We start from the raw sequence: 24913 nt of genomic DNA on the forward strand, positions 1-24913 counted from the left end.
GGTAGGACCAATCCAAAGAGGACACGAAGGCCAAGATTAGGCCCAGAATTGCCCTGGTCTGATAATGCTGGGAATCCTGGGGCTATAGGGAAAGCCAAGTTCACCAGGTCTTATTCTTCATCAAGTTCAACTTCACTAAAATTATCTTTCCCCTTTAAAGGTACTAAAGTTTCTGGAACACCCTCCAATCTGCCACCTCAAGGAAGCCATCTCTGATTAGGAGGAACAGGAACTAGGTGTCCCTGCCCACTGAGCCTAACTTTCCTGGCTGCCAGGTGTAAACTGTAAGGTAGAGGAGGCACCGGGCCTGAGAGCCAAAGTGCACGTGCTTGTACGGACCAGATCAAAGCCAGAGTAAAGCTGTTCCGGACAAGCAGTCATTCCCCAAGACCGTGGTGTTCAGGGCCACGCAACTGCAGACAGGAAGGGGAGTGGGTCACCTCCCTGAGCATGGTGCTTACACGGACGCCCAGCAACCCCTTCCCCCACGGGTGAAGGAAGCACTGTTGGGCTTCCCCAGACGTGAATGTGAAGATTAGGGTTGTGGTGAATGTCCTACCTGGAGTGCCCCGCTTGCCATCAAGGGATGTCGCTCAAGGTGGCTTTCCCTATCACTGTAGCTGTGTTTTGCTGTCCAGTGACCAAGGGTGCAGACAGGAGCTTTGATAATCCTGTGCTAACTGCAAATTTTTTTAAAAAGCATATTTTAGTTGAAACAAAAACCTCTTAAGTCAAAAGAACACCAAGTGCCTCACCCACGACAGGACCACAGGGTGGATGCTGGGATCGCAGGAGACACTGAGACACGGGTCAGGTTGGGGCTGCAAGGGTGGCGCAGCAGCACGAGAAAGGGCAAAGGTGAGGGCAGCCCTGAGGCAGTTGACCTTGGGGCCCATGCAGTGGGGGGAGGGGGGTGCGGCTCAGTATAGCTAAGATGGAGCCCATGCTAATGAGGGGAGAGCAGGGGCCGCATGGAAAGGGCACATTTCTTCACCTCAGAAAGTGACCATATGCCCATAAAAGCAGGAATTGTGCCATACTTAGTATTCCCGGAGCTGGGTACGGTGCCTGGCGTCTTCTGAATGAGTAAACGCCATACACGGCTCTTGTGAGTAGTCAACAGTTTAGGGCTTCGTAGTTGAACAAGGAAGTGGGACTACTGGCCTGTGCAGAAGTCAGGTCAGGTAACCAACCACCTTCCTTTAAGTAACTGAAGGGCTGAAATAGAAGAGGTTAGCATCTAAACTGCTGCTAATGCACCTTTAGGTGAGAATGGGCATAACCAGTTGAAGCTTTGATAATTCCATTCTAAATCAAACCTTAAGAAAGAAAAAAAAAAGCATAACATTCTGGCTGAAATGATCTCAAACCAATAGAACACAGCCAAGTGCCTCACACACAGCAGGACCACTGGAATCCCAGGGGTGCTGAGACACAGGGCGTGGGGAAATATAAGGAGCAGACCTCAGGGTCTCCCCAGCAATAGCAGCTGTTGTTGGTCAGGAGCTAAGATCCCAGCAAACCGTCAGGCACCTGGCAGCAGAGGGGCTACCAAGGCCCCCAAATGCTCGGAAAGTGTTGAAAGAGCTGGAAGAAACAGGTGGCCTCAGTGTGCGGGTGTGCTCAGTACCCACGGAGACCCCATTCCGGAAGCGGGTGGTATGTACCAGGACAGTGAGTGCCCAGGGCTTGCTCGTCACAGTTGTCTCCACACCGGCACCACACCACGCCTGCCCCTCCCCACTCGCAGGGCACAGGGCCAATCACATCAGGTGGCAGCTGCCCCGGGAGCAGGTCTCAGCGGCCCCAACATGCAGTGGCTCAGACACTGCCATGTTCCCAAGGAGGTGTTTCAAGCCACAGCTGTCTCACCTGTGACATACAGTCATGCCTAGTCTGCTGGTCCCTGTGACCTGACATCCCTCTTTCCACTCTGGCCATACTCGCCATCCCATGAAGAAATGGGCCTACTTTGGCTGAACGGGTTCAGTGCCACAAGAAAATAATTTGACCTCCCATTGAAAACCCTTCCAAGCTCCCAAGGACTAGTCACCATGACCTCACCCTGGCCCAGACCCACAAGAGTGGGATGACTGTGGCACAGGGTTAGGAAGCAGGATGGGACTATGCGGGCTGCCTGCTTCCTTCACCCTGTGAGCAAAACTACACAGGGCTTGTGGCCCAAAGAACTTAGAAACGAAACACACTAAAGGCACGCATGATACTACAGGAGGCCACATCACCTGTGAGGGTGCGCCCAGGAGCCCCAGGTACTTGGTAGAGGTCACGTTAAGCATGCAGATTCCTGAGACCACACCCGATCTACTGCTGAATTGAATGTTCAGAAGCAGGGTCCTCAGGTGAGCTCTTTAACAGGCATCAGTTAATTCTGATGCACACTAACATCTGAGAATCACTGTTTGAGACATAACTTTCCTTTTGCAAAAGATCATCTTTAGGTCTTGAATAAAATTCAACCTTGCTCCCCTTCTTCAAGTCACTTGTTCTGTGTATTGCTTCCTCCAATAAAGTAAAACAGTTTATTACCAGAAAAAAACATCAAAAAAGCTGAGAGAACACACACGCCTCTTAACGGAAGCATCAAGCCATTGATGTTTATTCAGGTGAGCATTACCTATGATTATGTGAACATGTCACATTCATCAGATTCCTTTTGGGCTTCCGGTTCACTGATCTTACCCACTTCCTTAAATTACTACTTGGCTAATAAGGAAAGGGCAAGAAAGAGTCCAAAAGACAGTAATAACATTAGCAGCAGTGAGGCTTCCCAGTAAGAACCCTGCCACGGTCACACTCTTAACGTCTTCTCCGCGCGAGCTTGGGTTTATTTCATACTCCAGCAGCAAGGTGTGTGATGCAGGGTGTGCAGGCGGGGGAGGAGGGGCCCTGGGGTCCCCTCACTCGGAGCCAGAGTGACACACAGGAAGGGGAGACAGCAGGCAGAGGCCTGGGCCGTAGTGTATGTACGTGGGGGCCACACTCACTGGGACGTCATCAGCTCCATGCTTTTCTCCTTTGCCTCTCCCCATCCCTCAAGACTGGGTTAGGCGCCCCACTGCACACTCCTGGAGCACCCTGCGCCTCTCCTGTTAACTGCACTTCCCACACTGCTCTGCGATTAGTGTCTCACTTATCCACAGCCACCCTTGTCTCCTTTGAGGCTTTAGTTGGCTTGTCCCTGAGTGTGTGAGCTAGGGATTGAAGAGTTTCTTCTTATGTACGCTGCAATCATTAGGCCCTGGAAACTTGGAGTTGGGCCTGAATCCTAAAACGTGCTCCCATTTGTACCTACTCTACCACTCTATTTAAATGCTTTAAGCTAGACAGGCTGTTTTGTTTACCAAGAAATGTATTAATCATTTATAAAAGCCATTAAAAAAGCCATACATTTAAGAAGACAGCGAAGAACATCACTTTGAAAATGCCATTTTTCTTAAACCATCAGTGAACATGCACTTTAAAAATCTACAGAGAACTTTTTTCATTTTGTATTTGTTCCACAGCATTCAAGCTGACAGTGCAAGATAGGAGCTCATCAAACAGCACATGAAGATAGCCCAGGAGCATTCACGCATCCAGAAAAACAGAACAGCTTCTAAATCTCCACATATTCCCCAGTTAAGGGAAACCACTAGAACGTACATTTCTAGTGTACATTTTAGTAGCATTTGGGGATTTAGCACTTATAGTTCTATCACCTGGGGACGACTCCTAGGGTTCACAACATGTTTTTGAAACCTAAGTGCTATGAGGCTGGAGTGTGGACAAGTCACTGAGCTGATGAAGAACAGACCACTGTCAACACAGCCCTGCTGTTTTCAACCTTCCTTCACATGTCGGAGACCATATTGTAATTGCACCTACAAATCTGAAAATTCACAGAGGACTAGATGATGTACTGCCCATGAATGTCAAAGGCAATTGGAAATCACCCAGTTCCATACACAGACAGGTTTGTTTCCAGGAAAAAGAGACCAAAGCACAGAAGCAGAGGACAAGAAAACATTTTAGATGATATTATATTCTCATGATAATATCCTCTCTAAGTGAGGTCGGCTTGTTAGACCTTGACCTTACATCAAGCATATGCTAAAGGGACCTTACATACACTTTGAAAAGGGAAGACACGAATCAAATAAAACTAACTAGCTTGAAAGCAATAAGGGAGAACTGAACTTAAAAACTTCCACACTGGTTTCAACAATAATTTGTTTCCAGAACAAGGAAAAGTTCCTAACTATATTTGTACCCCTTCTTTATCAACTCCAGACCACCACATCCTTTTCCAAAACTGTCAGTCACACACATACACATTCGCGTCTTGTGTTTGCATCTGGCCCTCAGGCGATTTTAGCCAGCCACTTCTCCAAGTCCTGGATGTCAGCAGAGCCAGCGTCCCCTCTTCCGCCCTTGGCACTGCACTCCAGGAACTCCACTTTGAGGGGCAACTGTGAGAATTCAAATTCTTTGCCTTTCTTTCCCAGCTGAGCAGTGGCAGTGCTAGAACTGTCCAGTATGCTGGGGGCAGCAGAACGGGTGACTCGTAAGGTATTGCTGTGAGACAAAAGGAAAATGAGTCAGGAAGCGAAAAGAGCTTAATTTTTATATAACAATTAAAGGCCTTTAGGAAGTCATATTAATTCCTAAATATTTCAGCACTCATTTAAATACTTCATCATAAAACTGTCAATTATGCTATTAGGATTGCTGAATATTTGCATTTACAGGTCACTCTCTTGGACAGACAGGATACGGATCCAACCTAACATGGCCAGATGACAGGAGGGCACTAATGAACCAAGGTCACACCAACCTTCTTCCAGTTCAGTGCCCCCTTCTACTAGCATTTCCTGCATGATGCCATTTTAAGATACAGTTTTAAATTACCCGCTATAAGTATTATAAAACCTTTCTGAAAAGTTTCTGAAAGTGAAGTGTGGGTAGATAGGGTATTTATATTTACCTTGAGTCTATCTGGATACAGAGCTTAGAAATCCACAAACTACAGACTCTCATATCCAGTTTGGGTACAATTACTATTCTCCAATCTCTTTAACCACTAACACTTTCCCAATTTAAGTCACTTAACTGCCACCTGCTGGCCCTAATAAGAATTGCAAAAGCAAGGCTCATTTGTCTACTTCTCTCCCCCTTTCTGCTGTCCAGAAGCAGAGGAATACAGGCTGACAATCTGCTTTCTTACAAAATAAAGCGTTTCTTGGTGCTGTAAGATTTCATGAAAACTAGTGAAGAATCCACAGGAAAACTAAATACCTTGCTTAGAAAGACACACATAGATGTAAAACGTATTTTAAAAACAAATAATTAGAGAACGGAGCCCGCGTTTCCACAGAGCTGGAACTCCCGGCTCGGGGTCTCTTCCCTCCGCTGTCATGGAACTGCCCCGGAGCCCGAGGGGAGGGCAGCCTCACTGAGGCTGCTGGCTCTGGAGGGGCCCCGGGGTCCGAAGCCGCGACAGTCGTGGGGACAGCAGGCTGGAGCCCAGAGAAAAAGAAGTCAGTATCTACTGCTGCTGGACGTGGCCGCGTGACCCAGTTCTGGACAATGAGAGAACCATGATTATATATTCCTCATACTGAAAAATGCTTTAACTGACCAGAAAAATATGAGTGATAAAGGAAACTAAGAATCACATCATCTGCCATCTGCAAACTGGAAACCCAGGAAAGCGAGTGGTTATAATTCCAGTCCCTGTCCGAAGGCCTGAGAACCAGTATAACTGATGGTGTAAAGCCCAGTCCAAGGGCAGGAGGAGACTGACATACCAACTCAAGCAGGCAGTGGCAAGAAAAAACAAGGCGCTGCTTAAAGGAGCTACAGAGACCGGCGCGAGCAGCGACTAACAGCACGGACCCCAGAGACGGGCATGAGATGCTAAGGCTGCTGCTGCCACCACCAAGAAGCCTGTGTGCGAGCACAGGTCACTATTCACACCTCTCCTCCCGGGAGCCTGTGCAGCCCGCCACTGCCAGGGTCCCGGGATCCAGGGACAACTTCCCCGGGAAAACGCACGGCGCGCCTCAGGCTGGTGCAACGTCACGCGGGCCTCAGCCACCGCAGGCCCGCCCCGCACTCCGTGCTCCTCCCTCCCCCCCCGGCCTGAGTGTGTCAGAGCCCCAGAAGCAGCTGCTCCTTTAACCCTGTCCTGTCTGAGCGAAGGACAGACGCCCTCCGGCGACCTACACACAAAGGCAGGGCAAATCCAAAGCTGGGCCCCGGGAGCTGTGCGAACAAAGAAGAGAAAGGGAAATTTCTCCCAGCAGCCTCAGGAGCAGCGGATTAAAGCTCCACAATCAACTTGATGTACCCTGCATCTGTGGAATACATGAATAGACAGCAAATCATCCCAAATTGAGGAGGTGGACTTTGAGAGCAAGATGATTTTTTTCCCCTTAACCTCTTCTTGTGAGTGTGTATGTGTATGCTTCTGCGTCAGATTTTGTCTGAATAGCTTTGCTTTCACCATGTGTACTAGGGTTCTATCTGTCCGCTTTTTTTTCCTTAAATTTTTTTTCTTAATAATTATTTTTCATTTTAACAATTTTATTTTATTTTATCTTCCTTTATTTTATTTTATTTTATCCTCTTCCCTCCCTCCCTCCTTCTCTCTCTCTCTCTCTCTCTTTCTTCTTTTTCTCCCTTTTATTCTGAACCATGTGGATGAAAGGCTCTTGGTGCTACAGCCAGGAGTCAATGCTGTGCTTCTGAGGTGCGAGAGCCAACTTCAGGACACTGGTCCACAAGAGACCTCCCAGCTCCACGTAATATCAAATGGCGAAAATCTCCCAGAGATCTCCATCTCAACACCAGCACCCAGCTTCACTCAACGACCAGCAAGCTACAGTGCTGGACACCCTATGCCAAACAACTAGCAAGATAGAAACACAACACCACCCATTAGCAGAGAGGGTGCCTAAAATCATAACAAGTCCACAGACACCCCAAAACACACCACCAGACATGGACCTGCCCACTAGAAAAAAAAGATCCAGCCTCATCCAGCAGAACACAGGCACTACTCTCCTCCACCAGGAAGCCTACACAACCCACTAAACCAACTTTAGCCACTGGGGACAGACACCAAAAACAACGGGAACTACGAACCTACAGCCTACAAAAAGGAGACCCCAAAAACAGTAAGATAAGCAAAATGAGAAGACAGAAAAACACAAAGCAGATGAAGGAGCAAGATAAAAACCCACCAGACCTAACAAATGAAGAGGTAATAGGCAGTCTACCTGAAAGAGAATTCAGAATAATGATAGTAAAGATGATCCAAAATCTTGGAAATAGAATAGAGAAAATGCAAGAAACAGTTAACAAGGACCTAGAAGAACAAAAGAGGAAACAAGCAATGAGGAACAACAAAATAAATGAAATTAAAAATCCTCTAGATGGGATCAATAGCAGAATAACTGAGGCAGAAGAACGGATAAGTGACCTGGAAGATAAAATAGTGGAAATAACTACTGCAGAGCAGAATAAAGAGAAAAGAATGAAAAGAACTGAGGAGTCTCAGAGACATCAGGGACAACATTAAACGCACCAACATTCGAATTATAGGGGTTCCAGAAGAAAAAGAGAAAAAGAAAGGGACTGAGAAAATATTTGAAAAGATTATAGTTGAAAACTTCCCTAATATGGGAAAGGAAATAGTTAATCAAGTCCAGGAAGCACAGAGAGTCCCATACAGGATAAATCCAAGAAGAAACACGCCAAGACACATATTAATCAAACTGTCAAAAATTAAATAAAAAGAAAACATATTAAAAGCAGCAAGGGAAAAACAACAACTAACACACAAGGGAATCCCGATAAGGTTAACAACTGATCTTTCAGCAGAAACTCTGCTGAAAGCCAGAAGGGACTGGCAAGACATATTTAAAGTGATGAAGGACAGAAACCTACAACCAAGATTAGTCTACCCAGCAAGGATCTCATTCAGATTTGATGGAGAAATTAAAATCTTTACAGACAAGCAAAAGCTGAGAGAGTTCAGCACCACCAAACCAGCTTTACAACAAATGCTAAAGGAACTTCTCTAGGCAAGAAACACAAGAGAAGGAAAAGACCTACAATAGCAAACCCAAAACAATTAAGAAAATGGGAATAGGAACATACATATCAATAATTACCTTAAACGTAAATGGATTAAATGTGCCCACCAAAAGACACAGACTGGCTGAATGGATACAAAAACAAGACCCATATATATGCTGTCTACAAGAGACCCACTTCAGACCTAGAGACACATACAGACTGAAAGTAAGGGGATGGAAAAACATATTCCATGCAAATGGAAATCAAAAGAAAGCTGGAGTAGCAAATCTCATATCAGACAAAATAGACTTTAAAATAAAGACTATTAGAAGAGACAAAGAAGGACACTACATAATGATCAAGGGATCGATCCAAGAAGAAGATATAACAATTTTAAGTATCTATGCACCCAACATAGGAGCACCTCAATACATAAGGCAAATACTAACAGCCATAAAAGGGGAAATCGACAGTAACACATGCATAGTAGGGGACTTTAACACCCCACTTTCACCAATGGACAGATCATCCAAAATGAAAATAAATAAGGAAACATAAGCTTTAAATGATACATTAAACAAGATGGACTTAATTGATATTTATAGGACATTCCATCCAAAAACAACAGAACACACATTTTTCTCAAGGGCTCTTGGAACATTCTTCAGGATAGATCATATCTTGGGTCACAAATCAAGCCTTGGTAAATTTAATAAAACTGAAATTGTATCAAGTATCTTTTCCAACCACAACACTATGAGACTAGATATCAATTACAGGAAAAGATCTGTAAAAAATACAAACACATGGAGGCTAAACAATACACTACTTAATAACGAAGTGATCACTGAAGAAATCAAAGAGGAAATCAAAACATACCTAGAAACAAATGACAATGGAGACAGGACAACCCAAAACCTATGGGATGCAGCAAAAGCAGTTCTAAGAGGGAAGTTTATAGCTATACGAGCCTACCTTAAGAAACAGAAAACAACTCAAATAAACAACCTAACCTTGCACCTAAAGCAATTAGAGAAAGAAGAACAAAAAAACCCTAAAGTTAGCAGAAGGAAAGAAATCATAAAGATCATATCAGAAATAAATGAAAAACAAATGAAGGAAACGATAGCAAAGATCAATAAAACTAAAAGCTGGTTCTTTGAGAAAATAAACAAAATTGATAAACCACTAGACAGACTCATCAAGAAAAAAAGGGAGAAGACTCAAATCAATAGAATTAGAAAAGGAGAAGTAACAACTGACACTGCAGAAATACAAAGGATCATGAGAGATTACTACAAGCAACTCTATGCCAATCAAATGGACAACCTGGAAGAAATGGACAAATTCTTAGAAATGCACAAACTGGCAAGCCTGAATCAGGAAGAAATAGAAAATATGAACAGACCAATCACAAGCACTGAAATTGAAACTGTGATTTAAAATCTTCCAACAAGCTTCCCTAGTGGCGCAGTGGTTGAGAGTCCACCTGCCGATGCAGGGGACGCGGGTTCGAGCCCTGGTCCGGGAAGATCCCACATGCCGTGCAGCAGCTGGGCCCGTGAGCCATGGCTGCTGAGCCTGCGCGTCCGGAGCCTGTGCTCCACAATGGGAGAGGCCACAACAGTGAGAGGCCCGCATATCTCCAAAAAAAAAAAAAAAAATCTTCCAACAAACATAAGCCCAGAACCAGATGGCTTCACAAGCGAATTCTATCAAACATTTAGAGAAGAGCTAACACCTATCCTCCTCAAACTCTTCCAAAATATAGCAGAGGGAGGAACACACCCAAACTCATTCTACGAGGCCACCGTCACCCTGATACCAAAACCAGACAAGGATGTCACAAAGATAGAAAGCTACAGGCCAATATCACTGATGAACATAGATGCAAAAATCCTCAACAAAATACTAGCAAACAGAATCCAACAACACATTAAAAGGATCATACACCATGATCAAGTGGGGTTTATTCCAGGAATGCAAGGATTCTTCAATATACACAATCAATCAATGTGATACACCATATTAATAAACTGAAAGATAAAAACCATATGGTTATCTCAATAGATGTAGAGAAAGCTTTCGACAAAATTCAACACCCATTTATGATAAAAACCCTGCAGAAAGTAGGCATAGAGGGAACTTTCCTCAACATAATAAAGGCCATATATGACAAATCCACAGCCAACATCATCCTCAATGGTGAAAAACTGAAAGCATTTCCACTAAGATCAGGAACAAGAGAAGGTTGCCCACTCTCACCACTCTTATTCAACATAGTTTTGGAAGTTTTAGCCACAGCAATCAGAGAAGAAAAGGAAATAAAAGGAATCCAAATCGGAAAAGAAGAAGTAAAGCTGTCACTGTTTGCAGATGACATGATACTATACATAGAGAATCCTAAAGATGCTACCAGAAAACTACTAGAGCTAATCAATGAATTTGGTAAAGTAGCAGGATACAAAATTAATGCACAGAAATCTCTGGCATTCCTATACACTAATAATGAAAAATCTGAAAGTGAAATCAAGAAAACACTCCCGTTTACCACTGCAACAAAAAGAATAAAATATCTAGGAATAAACCTACCTAAGGAGACAAAAGATCCGTATGCAGAAAATTATAAGACACTGATGAAAGAAATTAAAGATGATACAAATAGATGGAGAGATATCCCATGTTCTTGGATTGGAAGAATCAACATTGTGAAAATGACTCTACTACCCAAAGCAATCTACAGATTCAATGCAATCCCTATCAAACTACCACTGGCATTTTTCACAGAACTAGAACAAAAAATTTCACAATTGTATGGAAACACAAAAGACGCTGAATACCCAAAGCAATCTTGAGAACGAAAAACGGAGCTGGAGGAACCAGGCTTCCTGACTTCAGACTATACTACAAAGCTACAGTAATCAAGACAGTATGGTACTGACACAAAAACAGAAAGACAGATCAATGGGACAGGATAGAAAGCCCAGAGATAAACCCACGCACATATGGTCACCTTATCTTTGATAAGGGAGGCAGGAATGTACAGTGGAGAAAGGACAGCCTCTTCAATAAGTGGTGCTGGGAAAACTGGACAGGTACATGTAAAAGTATGAGATTAGATCACTCCCTAACACCATATACAAAAATAAGCTCAAAATGGATTAAAGACCTAAATGTAAGGCCAGAAACTATCAAACTCTTCGAGGAAAACATAGGCAGAACACTCTATGACATAAACCACAGCAAGATCCTTTTTGACCCACCTCCTAGAGAAATGGAAATAAAAACAAAAATAAACAAATGGGACGTAATGAAACCTCAAAGGTTTGCACAGCAAAGGAAACCATAAACGAGACCAAAAGACAATCCTCAGAATGGGAGAAAATATTTGCAAATGAAGAAACTGACAAAGGATTAATCTCCAAAATTTACAAGCAGCTCATGCAGCTCAATAACAAAAAAACAAACAATCCAATCCAACAATGGGCAGAAGACCTAAACAGACATTTCTCCAAAGAAGATATACAGATTGCCAACAAACACATGAAAGAATGCTCAACATCATAAACCATTAGAGAAATGCAAATCAAAACTACAATGAGATATCATCTCACACCAGTCAGAATGGCCATCATCAAAAAATCTAGGAAGAATAAATGCTGGAGAGGGTGTGGAGAAAAGAAAACACTCTTGCACTGATGGTGGGAATGTGAATTGGTACAGCCACTATGGAGAACAGTATGGAGGTTCCTTAGAAAACTACAAATAGAACTACCATATGACCCAGCAATCCCACTACTGGGCATATACCCTGAGAAAACCATAATTCAAAAAGAGTCATGTACCAAAATGTTCATTGCAGCTCTATTTACAATAGCCCGGAGATGGAAACAACCTAAGTGTCCATCAACGGATGAATGGATAAAGAAGATGTGGCACATATATACAATGGAATATTACTAGGCCATAAAAAGAAACGAAATTGAGCTATTTGTAATGAGGTGGATGGACCCAGAGTCTGTCATACAGAGTGAAGTAAGTCAGAAAGAGAAAGACAAATACCGTATGCTAACACATATATATGGAATTTAAGGAAAAAAAGTGTCATGAAGAACCTAGGGGTAAGACAGGAATAAAGGTGCAGACCTACTAGAGCATGGACTTGAGGCTATGGGGACGGGGAAGGGTAAGTTGTGACAAAGTGAGAGAGAGGCATGGACATATATACACTACCAAACGTAAAATAGACAGCTAGTGGGAAGCAGCCGCATAGCACAGGGAGATCCCCTCAGTGCTTTGTGACCACCTAGAGGGGTGGGATAGGGAGGGTGGGAGGGAGTGGGTTGTCTGTATTGAGTGAAGAGATATGGGAACATATGTATATGTATAACTGATTCATTTTGTTATAAAGCAGAAACTAACAACACCATTGTAAAGCAATTATACTCCAATAAAAATGTAAAAAAAACAACAACAAAGAATTAATACAGGGAAAAGCATTTGGGGAGGAGCACATAGGGCCTTCTAAGCAAGGTGGTGCATCCATGGGTATTCACCTTACTATTCTTTAAACTCAATATATGTGGCACATATACTCTTTTACATGTAGTATATTTTACAATTAAAAAACAACTCAAAAGGAAAAAAAGATGAACATTATATTCAGCTCTTGCCATAAGGCCATGTAAATATAGTAAATCTTGTGATTCAGAAGACTATCAAATGCTTCAAAGCTGATAAGGCCTAGTTCTCCTAAACACAGGATTAAACTAAATTTAGACTCCTAATTTAACTGATATTAACCTTTATAACTTTTTTTTTTATGGCTGTGTTGGGTTCGTTGCTGCACGTGGGCTTTCTTTAGTTGCGGTGAGTGGGGACTGCCCTTCGTTGTGGTACACAGGCTTCTCATTGCGGTGGCTTCTTTTGTCACGGAGCATGGGCTCTAGGAGCACGGGTTCAGTAGTTGTGGTTCATGGGCTCTAGAGTGCAGGCTCAGTAATTGTGGCACAGGGGCTTAGTTGCTCCGCAGCACGTGGGATCTTCCCAGAGCAGGACTCGAATCCGTGTTCCCTGCATTGGCAGGCAGATTCTTAACCACTGGGCCACCAGGGAATCCCCCTTTATAACTTTTTAACATTTTATTTCACTGCTGTATAATACAGCATTTTTTTCTGTATTGTTTTTCTACGGTCCTTTAGAGTGAAAAACAAATGGACTAAGGAAAATGTGTTTTAAACATGGGAAGACTTGGACTATGCGGTTTAAAAAAATGGATGTACAAATATTATGCCTGTTTTTGTCCAAATGATAATTCTCAACAATTGCAACAGAAAGTTTAGAAAAACAAATCAGCTAATTCCAATTTTTTTAGCTTAATGATAAGCAATATGCAGTTTCAAAAGAGTGAACATCAAGAATAGGAGAAGAGGTGATGAACATGCAATTTCAGAAAGGACAGAAACCACTGAAAGTGACACCAGCAAGACGGCAGAATGGGAGTTTTCAGCTCAAGTCCTCTCACAGAAACATCAATTTGAATAACCATCCACACAGAAGAATACCTTCATGAGAGGTAAGAAATCCAGGTCAGAGATGACAGCACCTGGGTATAACACAGAAATAAGAAAAGATGCACTGAAGAGGGTAGAAAGGACAGTTCCACATTACCCACGTTACTGCTCCTGCAAGCCTGAACAATGCAGCATGGAGAGATATGATTCACACGGGGGAAGGAGAGTGAAGTGAGCACCTACTGTGTCATGGAACCTAGCTCCTGACCAGCCCCAGTAGACACAGGTACCTACCTGGCCAGCCATGACAGATTCAGTTTCCAGGCCAGTTTCCATGGACCCAGGCATTAGGCCCACCCACCCACAAACCCAGAAGCAAGGCCAACCTGCCTAGGGACTCCAGCAGCAAGCCCACCCAGAATCTCTGGCTGGACTGACTAGAGAAGTGCTCACTCTGACAAAGTTAGTCTATAATGACTAGAAGAAGTCATTACTTTTTCAAATGTGCAGACACCAAAATAAGGACACAAGGATCATGAAAAATCAGGGAAACATGACACCACCAAAGGAAAAAGATAAATCGCCAATAACTGACCCTAAAGAAATGGAGATCTACAAAGTGCCTGGCAAAGAATTCAAAATAATCATCTGAAAGTCCCATAAGGTACAAAATAACACAGAAAACTCAACAAAATGAGGCAAAGAATAGGTGAACAAAATCAGAAAGTCAACAAAGATATAGAAACCATGAAAAACAAAAATTCTGGAGCTGAAGAACACAATGACTGGATGTGAAAAATTCAACAGCAGACTCAATCAAGCAGAATAAAGAATTGGAGAGCTTGAACACAGGTAACTTGAAATTACTCTGTGAGAAAAACAAAAAGAAAAAGCGAAAAAGAGTGAAGAAAGTCTTATGGGACATCATAAAAGGAACCGATATATGCATTACGGGAGTCTCAGAAAGATCAGATAAAGACAAAAAATCAGAAAGCTTATTTAAAAAAATAATGATAGAAAACTCCCAAATCTGAGGAGGGAAATGAACATCCAGATCCACTAAGCCCCTAAAACCCCAAATGGATTAAACATAAAGAGAGCTTTAATGAGACACATTATAATCAAACTGACAAAAGTCAAAGACAGAATGTTGAAAGCATTAAGAGAAAGGCCATCTGTCACAAACAAGGGAAAATCCATAAGACTAAAAGTGGATCTCATAGCAGAAACCTTGCAGGCCAGTGGAGAGTGGGATGGTATATTCAAAATGCTGAAAGAAAAAAAACCTGCCATCCAAGAATACTATACCCAGCAAAACTGTCCTTCAGATGTGAAGGACAGACAAAAGCTTTCCCAAACACACAAAAGCTGCTGTTCATCACTACTAGTCCTGCCTTATAAGAAATGTTAAAGGGAGTTCTTCAAGGTGAAATAAAACTAATCAAGAACATGAAAACATATGAAAGTATAAAACTCACTGTAACAGTAAAAATATACTCAAATTTAGAATACTCTAGTATTGTAATGGTGACACATAAATCATTTTTACCTCTAGCATAAAAGCTAAAGACAAAAGTAATAAAAATAACTATGACTACAATAATTTATTAATGGATACACAATATAAAAAGATGTAAATTGTGACATCAGTAACATAAAATGTGGGGGAAGGAGAAGTTAATGTATACAAATTTTTGTATACAGTCAAAGTTGTTATCAGCTTAAATTAGACTGTCAGTATTATAAGATGTTTTATATAAGCCATGACAGTCACAAAGAAAACACCTGTAGTAGACACACAAAATAAAGAGAAAAAAGTCAAAGCATAACAATACAAAAGAAATCATCAAATTACAAAGGAAGAGAGGAGACAAAGGAACTATGAAACAGTCAGAAAACCATCAACAAAACAGAATAAGTTCTTACCTATCAATAATTACTTTAAATGTAAATGGTTTAAATTACCAATCAAAAAAGAGTGGATGAATGGATAAAAAAACAAGCTTGAAGTACATGCTATCTCCAAGAGATGCACTCTCGATTTAAGGTTCAAAGTAAAGGGACAGAAAAACATATTCTATACAAATGATAAACAAGAGAGTAGGGCTGAATACATAAATATCAACAGAATAGACTAAGTCAAAAATTGTCACAAGAAACAAAGAAGGTTATCATATAATAATAAAGGGGCCAATTCATCAAGAGGATAAAATAATTGTGTACATATACATGTATATATGTAACATCAGAGAACCTAAATAAATGGGATACATCACATTAACAGGATGAAGGATAAAAATCTTATGATCATCTCAACAGATTCAGAAAAAGCATATGACAAAATTCAACATCCTTTCATGATAAGAACTCAACAAAATAGTTACAGAAGGTATGTACCTCAAAATAACAAGTGTCATATATGACAAGCCCACAGATAACATCATACTCAATAGTGAAAGCTAAAAGCTTTTCCTCTAAGATCAGAAACAAGATAAGGATGCCTACTCTTGCCACTTCTACTCAACATAGTACTGGAAGTCCTAGACGGAGCAATTAGGCAAAAAAGAAACAAAAGGCATCAAAATCAGAAAGGAAGAAGTAAAATTATCTCTGCTTTCAGATCACTTGATCTTAAATATAGAAAACCATAAAAGACCCCCCCAAAAATGAGAACTAACAGATTCAGTAAAATTGCAGGATACAAAATCTACACACAAAAACAAGTTCTGTTTCTATGCACTACTAATGAACTATCAGGAAAAGAAATTAACAAAACAATTCCATTTATAATAGCATCAAAAACAATAAAATACTTAGGCATAAATTTAACAAAGTAGGTGAAAGATCTGTACACTGAAAACTACAAAACAGTGATGAAAGAAACTGAAGACACAAATAAATGGAAAAATGCCCCTTGTTCATATATTGGAATAATTTACATTGTTAAAATGTCCATCTATAGGGGACTTCCCTGGTGGTCCAGTGGTTAAGAATCTGCCTTCCAATGCAGGGGATGTGGGTTCTATTTCTGGTCAGGGACCTAAGATCCCACATGCCGCGGGGCGACTAAGCCCGCACACCACAACTACTGAGCCCACGTGCCGCAAACTACAAAGCCCACTCTCCCCAAACTACTCTCTGGAGCCTGCGCGCCACAACTAGAGAGAAGCCCGCAGGCTGCAACAAAAGATCCCACATGCCGCAACGAAGATCCCACGTGCCGCAACTGAGACCCGATGCAAACAAAAAAATCTCCATCTATAAATTTAATGGAATCTCAATCAATATTCCAATGGAATTTTTCACAGAAATAGAAGAAACAATGGTAGAATTCATATGGAACCACAAAAGAACTATAATACTCAAAATAATCTTGAGTAAGAACAATAAATCTGGAGGCATCACATTTCCAGATTTCAAATTATATTGTAAACCTATAGTAATCAAAACAATATGGTACTATAAAAAGACATATAGATCAATGGAATACAATAGAGAGCCCAGCACAAACCTATGCATATACAGTAAACTAATCTTCAACAAGGATGACAGGAGTATACTATAGGAAAAGGATAGTCTCTTCAATAAATAGTGCTGGGAAAACTGGATATCTACATGCAAAAGAATGAAACTGTGTATGTTATACCATACACAAAATCAACTCAAAATGGATTAAAGACTTAAATATAAGACCTGAAACCATAAAAATCCAAGAAGAAAATGTTCACTGACATTGGTGTTGTCGAAATTAGTTTTAAGATATGAGACCAAAAGCAAATAACAAAGCAAACATAAACAAGTGTGATTATATCAAACTAAAAAGCTTGTGCACAGCAAAGGAAAGAATCAACAAAATGAAAAGGTAACCTATGGAATGGGGGAAAATATTTGCAAACCATATATCTGATAAGGGTTAATATCCAAAATATGGGATTTAGCAATATGTTTTTGGATCTGTCCCAAAACATACAACCCAGTAACAAAAAAAACAAATAATCCAATTTAAAAAATGGGCAAAGGACCTGAACATAGAGGACATACGAATAGTCAACAAGTACATGAAAAGATGCTAAACATCACTATTCATCAGGGAAATGCAAATCAAAACCACAATGAGATGTCACTTCACACCTGACAGAATTACTAACATTAGAAAAAAAAAGATAAGTGTTGGTAAAGATACGGAGAAAAGGGAACCTTGGTACATTGTTGGTGGGTATGTAAATTGGTACAGCTATTACAGAAAACAGCACTGAGATTCCTCAAAAAAATTACAAACAGAACTACTACCATATGAATCAGCAATTCCACTTCTGGGTAGTTATCCAAAGGAACTGAAATCAGGATCTCGGAGAGGTATATGCCTTCCATGTTCATTGCAGCATTATTAACAATAGCCAATATATGGAAGCAACCTAAATGTCCATCGAAGGATGAACAGATAAAGAAAATGTGGAACATATATACAATGGAATATTATTTAGCCCTGCAGAAGAAATTCCTGCCATTTGTGACAACATGGATGGACCTAGAGAACATTATGCTAAGTGAAATAACATAGAGTAAGACAACTACCATTATGATTAATTACACTTATATGTGGAATCTAAAACAGTCAAACACATGGAAGCAAAGAGTAGAATGGTGGTCACCAAGGTGGGGGGCATGGGGAAATGGAGAGATGATGGTCAAAGGGTATAAAGTTTCAGTTATGCAAATAAGTAAGTGCTAGAGATCTAATATATAGCATAGTATTCACTGTACACTTAAAATTTGCTAATAGGGTAGATCTTATGTTAAGTGTTCTCATGAAATACATACACACACAAATAATGAAGTACGTAGGAAGAAACTCTGGGAAGTAATGGATATTTTTATGGCCTCGATGGTGATGATGGTTTCACAGGTGTATGCTTATCCCCAAATTGAGTTGTATACATTAAATATTCACAGCTTTTTACATATCAATTATACCTCAATAAAGGGGTTAAAATGTTCTTTTGATATTCAATTTGAAGGCATGATGTCTTTGATAAATCTAATTGAATGGCTAACTTTTCTTCTATTATATATTAAAAAGTTTAAAGCACATGGGATTGAATATATCATTCTCAATTGAAAAAAAAAAAGCCACAGAAAATGACAGACCAGGGCTGGTAAAATTTTTCTGTAAAGAGCCATAAATTAGATATTTTGGGCTAGTGGGTGATATTTAGTCTCTGCCACATATTTTTCTACTTTTCTTCTTTTCTTACCTGTCCTATAAAAATGCAAAACCACTCTTTGTTGGCAGACCCTCAGCAGGAGTTTGTCAACCCCTGAAGCAAACCATATTCTACTAGACTCTAAGCTCCTGAGTACAGGAACAACATCACACTTCTTATAGTCACATCCTAGAGCAGGTCATGGCATATGTTAGACAAATTATAGGTGCTTATTAAATGAGCAAAGGAGAATGTAAATGATAATTGGAAAAAATTTACTAAAAGTTGAGTTTGTACAATTTTTCCTTATCAGATTTTTTTATTAAAAATATCCTTACATAACAGCATAAGAAAACATAACTTGCTCTATTATAATGTTGATTGTATCTCCTATGTAAGCAACCTGTTAGCTAACTCTTACAAATCAGCAGAACACAGAGACATAGATTCCTTAAAATTCAAAAGCTTATAGCTCAATTCACAAATTTTTAAACACTAAAATCAAGCTAAATGATATCGCCACATAGCTTGAAAACAAGAAACACACTACAAAATAGTATCATAGATTTTTATATTCTTCTGAAGTGTTCCTTTCTTGTTCTGTCAACAAAAATTTCCATGGCTTTCAAATTTAGTTTTTAAATCCTTTCATATCTACTATAAACTAGGTCTAGAAACAGTGGGAAAACAAATTGAGCTGTAGTTGCAATAAACTTGAGATTTTCTTTCCACGAAAATTTTAAATATCTATAAACATCCCATTAATACTTTTTACAGTTCCATTAATTCTGTTGTCAATTATTTAACAAGTATCTTTCACACCAATCTTCAGGCTAATTGTGGTAACCATACAAAACCAAAGACCTTAAGCAATATATACATATTTCCTAAGTGTTAAGAGATACAGTTAACCAATAGGACTTATTCTTACTTACATTTCTTTTTCAAGCTGCTGCTGAATTAACTTTGCTGATTTTGCCATTGTAATGTCTGTAAAGAAATAAAGACACTGCTGTTGTTTAAAGCAGAAGGGGTCTTTTCCCAAGACTTCTTGCACATATGGAAAATTCCTATTTAAACCAGTAAGTTTCTTTGCCCCACCATTTAAAAAAATTTTTATATTACATTGGATTATAGTTGACTTACAATGTTGTGTTAGTTTCAGGTGTACAGCAAAGTGATCCAGTTACACATATACATATATCTTATTCTTTTTCAAATTCTTTTCCCATTTAGGTTATTGCAGAATATTGAGCAGAGTTCCCTGTGCTATACAGTAGGTCCTTGTTGGTTATCTCTTTTAAATATAGTAATAAGTATATGTCAATCCCAAACTCTCAATTTATCCCTCCCACCAACCTCACCATTTTTTTAAAGAGCTTTTTTTTAAAAATTTATTTTTATTCTTATTTTATTTATTTTTGGCTGTGTTGGGTTTTTGTTGCTGCACACGGGCTTTCTCTAGCTGCGGCGAGTGGGGGCTACTCTTTGTTGCAGGGTGTGGGCTTCTAATTGCGGTGGCTTCTCTTGTTGCAGAGCACGGGCTCTAGGCTGTGGGCTTCAGTAGTTGTGGCACAGAGGCTCAGTAGTTGTGGCTCACAAGCTCTAGAGCACAGGCTCAGTAGTTGTGGCACATGGGCTTTGTTGCTCCGTGGCATGTGGGATCTTCCTGAACCAGGGATCAAACCTGTGTCCCCTGCATTGGCAGGCAGATTCTTATCCACTGCACCACCAGGGAAGCCCGCTTAAAGAGCTTTTTATCACTAGTATTCCATTATCAAAGTAAGCTTTATATTTGCACAAATATTTATATTACAATTATGCTTACAATTAAGCTGGTGACCCTAAATTTGAGCTCTTTCACAGAAGTTTTCTACATCTTACAGACATTTGAAATCAACACATATATTGTATACATAAGTCCAGCCAATGTAACAAGAAGAGAAGCTACCAGCTTTGTGATTTTAACAAGACCCTTCACTCCAGTAGAAATACCCTGCCTGTCATATAAAACTAAACCAAGAACATTTCCAGCTGATACTAAGGTGGTATGTTACGGCACCAAGTGCACTTTAGTAATAAAAAAGCACTGGTTTGGCACCAGCAGAAGCCAAATAAATATAGAAGAAATAAAGAGGTCAGGTAATGACCCCAAGACTGATTCATGATAAGTCATTGTTAGGGTTACTACTAGCTCACCTTTGAGAAATGCATTGAGCTTTTCATAGAATGAGAATATTAGGTCTGAAAGAGGACTAAAGATCAACTAGTCTATCTTATTTTTAGTTTTTTAGAAAAGAGAGATTATTTCATTATTGAGGTAACATTGGTTTATAACATGTTTCATGTGTACAACATTATGATTCAATTTGTGTATACACTACACCATGATTACTATCAAAAATTTAGTTTCCATCCATCACCATACAGTAGTAGGTGCAAATATCTTTCTGAGTTAGTGTTTCCATTATCTTTGGATAAATATCCAGAAGTGGAACAGCTGGATCCCATGGTAGCTCTATTCTTAATTTTTTGAGGACTATCCATACTGTTTCCCACAGTGGCTGCATTTACATTCCCATCAACAGTGCACAAGGGTTCCATTTTCTCCACATCCTCGCCCACACGTTATTTCTTCTCTGTTTGACAACAGTCACTCTAACAGGTGTGAGGTAATGTCTAATTGTGGCTTTGATTTGCATTTCCCTAATAGTTAATGATGTTCATCTTCACTAGTGATGAACATCTTCATTATGTGCCTAATGACCATTTGTATATCTTTTCTGGAAAAACATCTATTCAGGTTATCTGCCCATTTTTAAATCAGGTTTTTTGTTGTTGTTGAGTTGTATGGGTTCTTTATATATTTTGGATATTAACCCCTTATCAGATAATATGATTTGACAATATCTTCTCTCAGTCAGTAGGATGTCTTTTCATTTTGTTGATGGTTTCCTTTGCTGTGCAGAGCTTTTTAGTTTGATATAGTACCACCTGTTTATTTTTGTTTTTGTTTGCCTTGCCTGAGGAGACAGATCCAAAAACATATTGCTAAATCCCATGTCAAAGTCTGAACTCCCTGTTTTCTTCTAGGAGTTTTATGGTTTCAGGTCTTCTATTCAAGTCTTTAATACACTTTTCAGTTAATTTTTGTGTATGGTATAATAGTCTACTTTCATTCTTTTGTATGTGGCTGTACAGTTTTCCCAACACCATTTACTGAAGAGACTGTTCTTTCTCCATTGTATGTTCTTTGCGCCTTTGTTGTAAATTAACTGTCCATATGTTTATTTCTGGGCTCTCAATTCTGTTCCATTGACCTGTATGTCTGTTTTTCTGCCAAATACCATGCTGTTTTGATTACTATAGCTTTGTAGTAATATTTTGAAATCAGGGCATGTGATACCTCCAGCTTTGTTCCTTTTTCTCAGAATTGCTTCGGCTATTCATAGTTTTTCATGGTTCCATACAAATGTAAGGAATTTTTGTTCCATTTCTACAAAAAATGTCATTAGGATTTTGACAGGGATTGCTGCAATGAATCTGCAGATTGCTTTAAGTAAAATAGACATTTTAACAATGTTAATTCTTACAGTCTATGAGCATGAAATATCTTGCCATTTCTTTGTGTCTTCCATTTCTCTCAACAATGTTTTATAGTTTTTACTGTATTGTGGGATCTTAGTTCCCTGACCAGGGATTGAACCTGCACCCTCAGCAGTGAAAGTGTGGAGTCCTAACCACTGGACCACCAGGGAATTCCCATCCTTGGTTAAATTTATTCCTGGGTATTTTATTGTTTTTGCTGCAATTTTAAATGGGACTGTTTTCTTAATTTCTCTTTCTGCTTGTTTGTTGTTGGTGTACAGAAACACAACAGATTTTTGTATATTGCTTTTGCACCCTGCAACTTTACTGTATTCACTTATTATTTCTAATAGGTTTTTGGTGGAGTCTTTAGCTATGTTGAATGAGAGTGGCAAGAGTGGGCATCCTTGTCTTGTTCCTGATCTTAGAGGGATAGCTTTCAGTTTTTCACAGTTGAGTATGATGTCAGCTGTGGGTTTGACATGCATAGCCTTTATTATGTAGAGGTACATTCTTTCTATACCCATTTTATTGTCTTTATCATAAGTGGAATAGTTTAAGAAGAATGGGTATTAAATCTTCTTTGAACATTTGGTAGAATTTACCAGTGAAGCTGTCTGGTCCTGGACTTTTGGTTTTTTTGGAAGGCTTTTGATTACTGTTTTAATCTCCTTCCTAGTTATCAGTCTATTCAGATTTTCTATTTCTTCAAGATTCAGTCTCGGAAGGTTGGTTGTTAAGAATGTATTTATTTCTTCTAGGCTGTCCAATTTGTTGGTGTAGTTATTCACAGTATTCTCTTATAACCCTTTGTATTTCTGTGGGATCTGTTGTAATTTCTCCTCTTTCATTTCTGATTTTATTTATATAAGCCTCCTCTCTTTTTTTTCTTAGTTAGTCTAGATAAAGGTTTGTCAATTTTGTTTATCTTTTCAAAGAACAAGCTCTTAGTTTCATTGATCTTTTCTACTATCGTTTTAGTCTCTATTTCATTTATTTCTGCTGGCTTTTAGTATTTCCTTCCTTCTACTGACTTTGGGCTTAGTTTGTTCTTTTTCTAGTTCCTTTAGGTGTAAGGACTGTGGAGATTTTTCTTGTTTCTTGAGGTAGGCAAGTATTGCTATAAACTTGTACTGCTTTTGATGCATCCTATTGATCTGGTATGACATATTTTCATTTATCTTCAGGGATTTTTATTTCCTCCTTTCCTCCTTATTGACCTAATAGTTGTTCAGTAGCATGTTGTTTAGTCTCCACATATTTGTGATTTGTTCAGCTTTCCTCTTGTAGTTGATTTCTAGTTTCAAATCTTTGTGGTAGGAAAAGATGCTCGATATGATTTCAATCTTAAATTTATTGAAACTTGTTTTGTGTCCCAGCATATGGTCTATCCTTGAGAATGTTCCATGTGCACTTGAGAAGAATGTGTATTCTGCTGCTTTGGGATGGAATGTTTTATTTATATACATGTATATATGTATGTATGTATGTATGTATGTGTGTGTGTGTGTGTATATATTCCACCTGATGTAATACTTCATTTAAGGCCAATGGTTCCTTGTTAACGTTCTGTCTAGATAATCAATTCATTGATGTAAGTGGGACGTTAAACTCCCCTACCATTATTGCTGTCAATTTCTTCATTTAGATCTGTTAATAATTCCTTTCATGTTTTAGTGCTCCTATGTTAGATGTTTATATATTCATAAATGTTACATCTTCTTGATGGATTGTCCCCTTTATCATCATATAAGTCCATCTTGTTCTCTTGTTTGGCTTGAAGTCTATTTGATCTGATCTGAGATGGCTAAACCTGCTTTCTTTTGGCTGCCATCTGCTTGGAGTATCATACTCCATCCCTTCACTTTGAGCCTACGTTTGTCTTTAGAGCTGAGATGAGTCTCTGGGAGACAGGACATAGCTGGTCTTGTTTTTTAATACATCCAGCCACTCTGTGTCTTTTGATTGGTGAATTCAATCCACTTATATTTAGGGTGATTATTGATAAATAAGGACTAGTACTGCCATTTTATCTTTTGTTTTCTCTGTATCTTTTGTTTGCTCTATATCTCCATTGTTTCTGCCTGACATCTTAGTTGGTGGTTTACTAGTTTCCTCCTAGTTTCATGTCTCTGCTCTAGACTTACATTTTGTGGTTACCATCAGGTTTGTATAAGACATCTCATAGATAAAACAGTCCTTTTTCCGCTGATAGGATCTTATCTTCATTTGCCATTATATGGGTTCTGTTCTTTTCCTCTTCCCCTTTTACATTTTTGTCATCTCAAATTATCCCTTTTTATATTGTGAGTTCATTACCAAACTGCAATAGCTATAATTATTTTTACTGCTTTTTCCCCTTTAACCTTTATAATTAACAACCTATTCTGATGTAAAGTTGCAATTTTCTGATTCTATCTATTTATCACCTTACTCAAAGTTTTGCGTACTTTTGCCTCTTTGTTTCAGGTAGGAGAGCTCCTTCCAACACTTCTTGTAAGGCAGGTCTACTGGTAATGAACTCCC

The 24913-nt window shown here is 39.6% G+C and overlaps 1 protein-coding gene across 1 annotated transcript in view; it reads right to left on the minus strand.

Moving 5' to 3' along the window:
- Window positions 1–2589: 2589 nt before the first annotated feature.
- Window positions 2590–24913, minus strand: part of SRPRB (SRP receptor subunit beta) — a 38800-nt gene continuing 16476 nt past the window's right edge. Inside the window, exons 6-7 of the mRNA XM_070045501.1 lie at window positions 19735–19789; window positions 2590–4575 (exon numbers count right to left, since the gene is read on the minus strand). Of these exons, the coding sequence (XP_069901602.1) occupies window positions 4362–4575; window positions 19735–19789 (269 nt within the window). The 3' untranslated portion in view covers window positions 2590–4361. The remainder of the gene's footprint in view (window positions 4576–19734; window positions 19790–24913) is intronic.

The sequence above is a fragment of the Globicephala melas genome, chromosome 4 (genome assembly GCF_963455315.2).
Source record: "Globicephala melas chromosome 4, mGloMel1.2, whole genome shotgun sequence".
Taxonomy (NCBI): Eukaryota; Metazoa; Chordata; class Mammalia; order Artiodactyla; family Delphinidae; genus Globicephala; species Globicephala melas.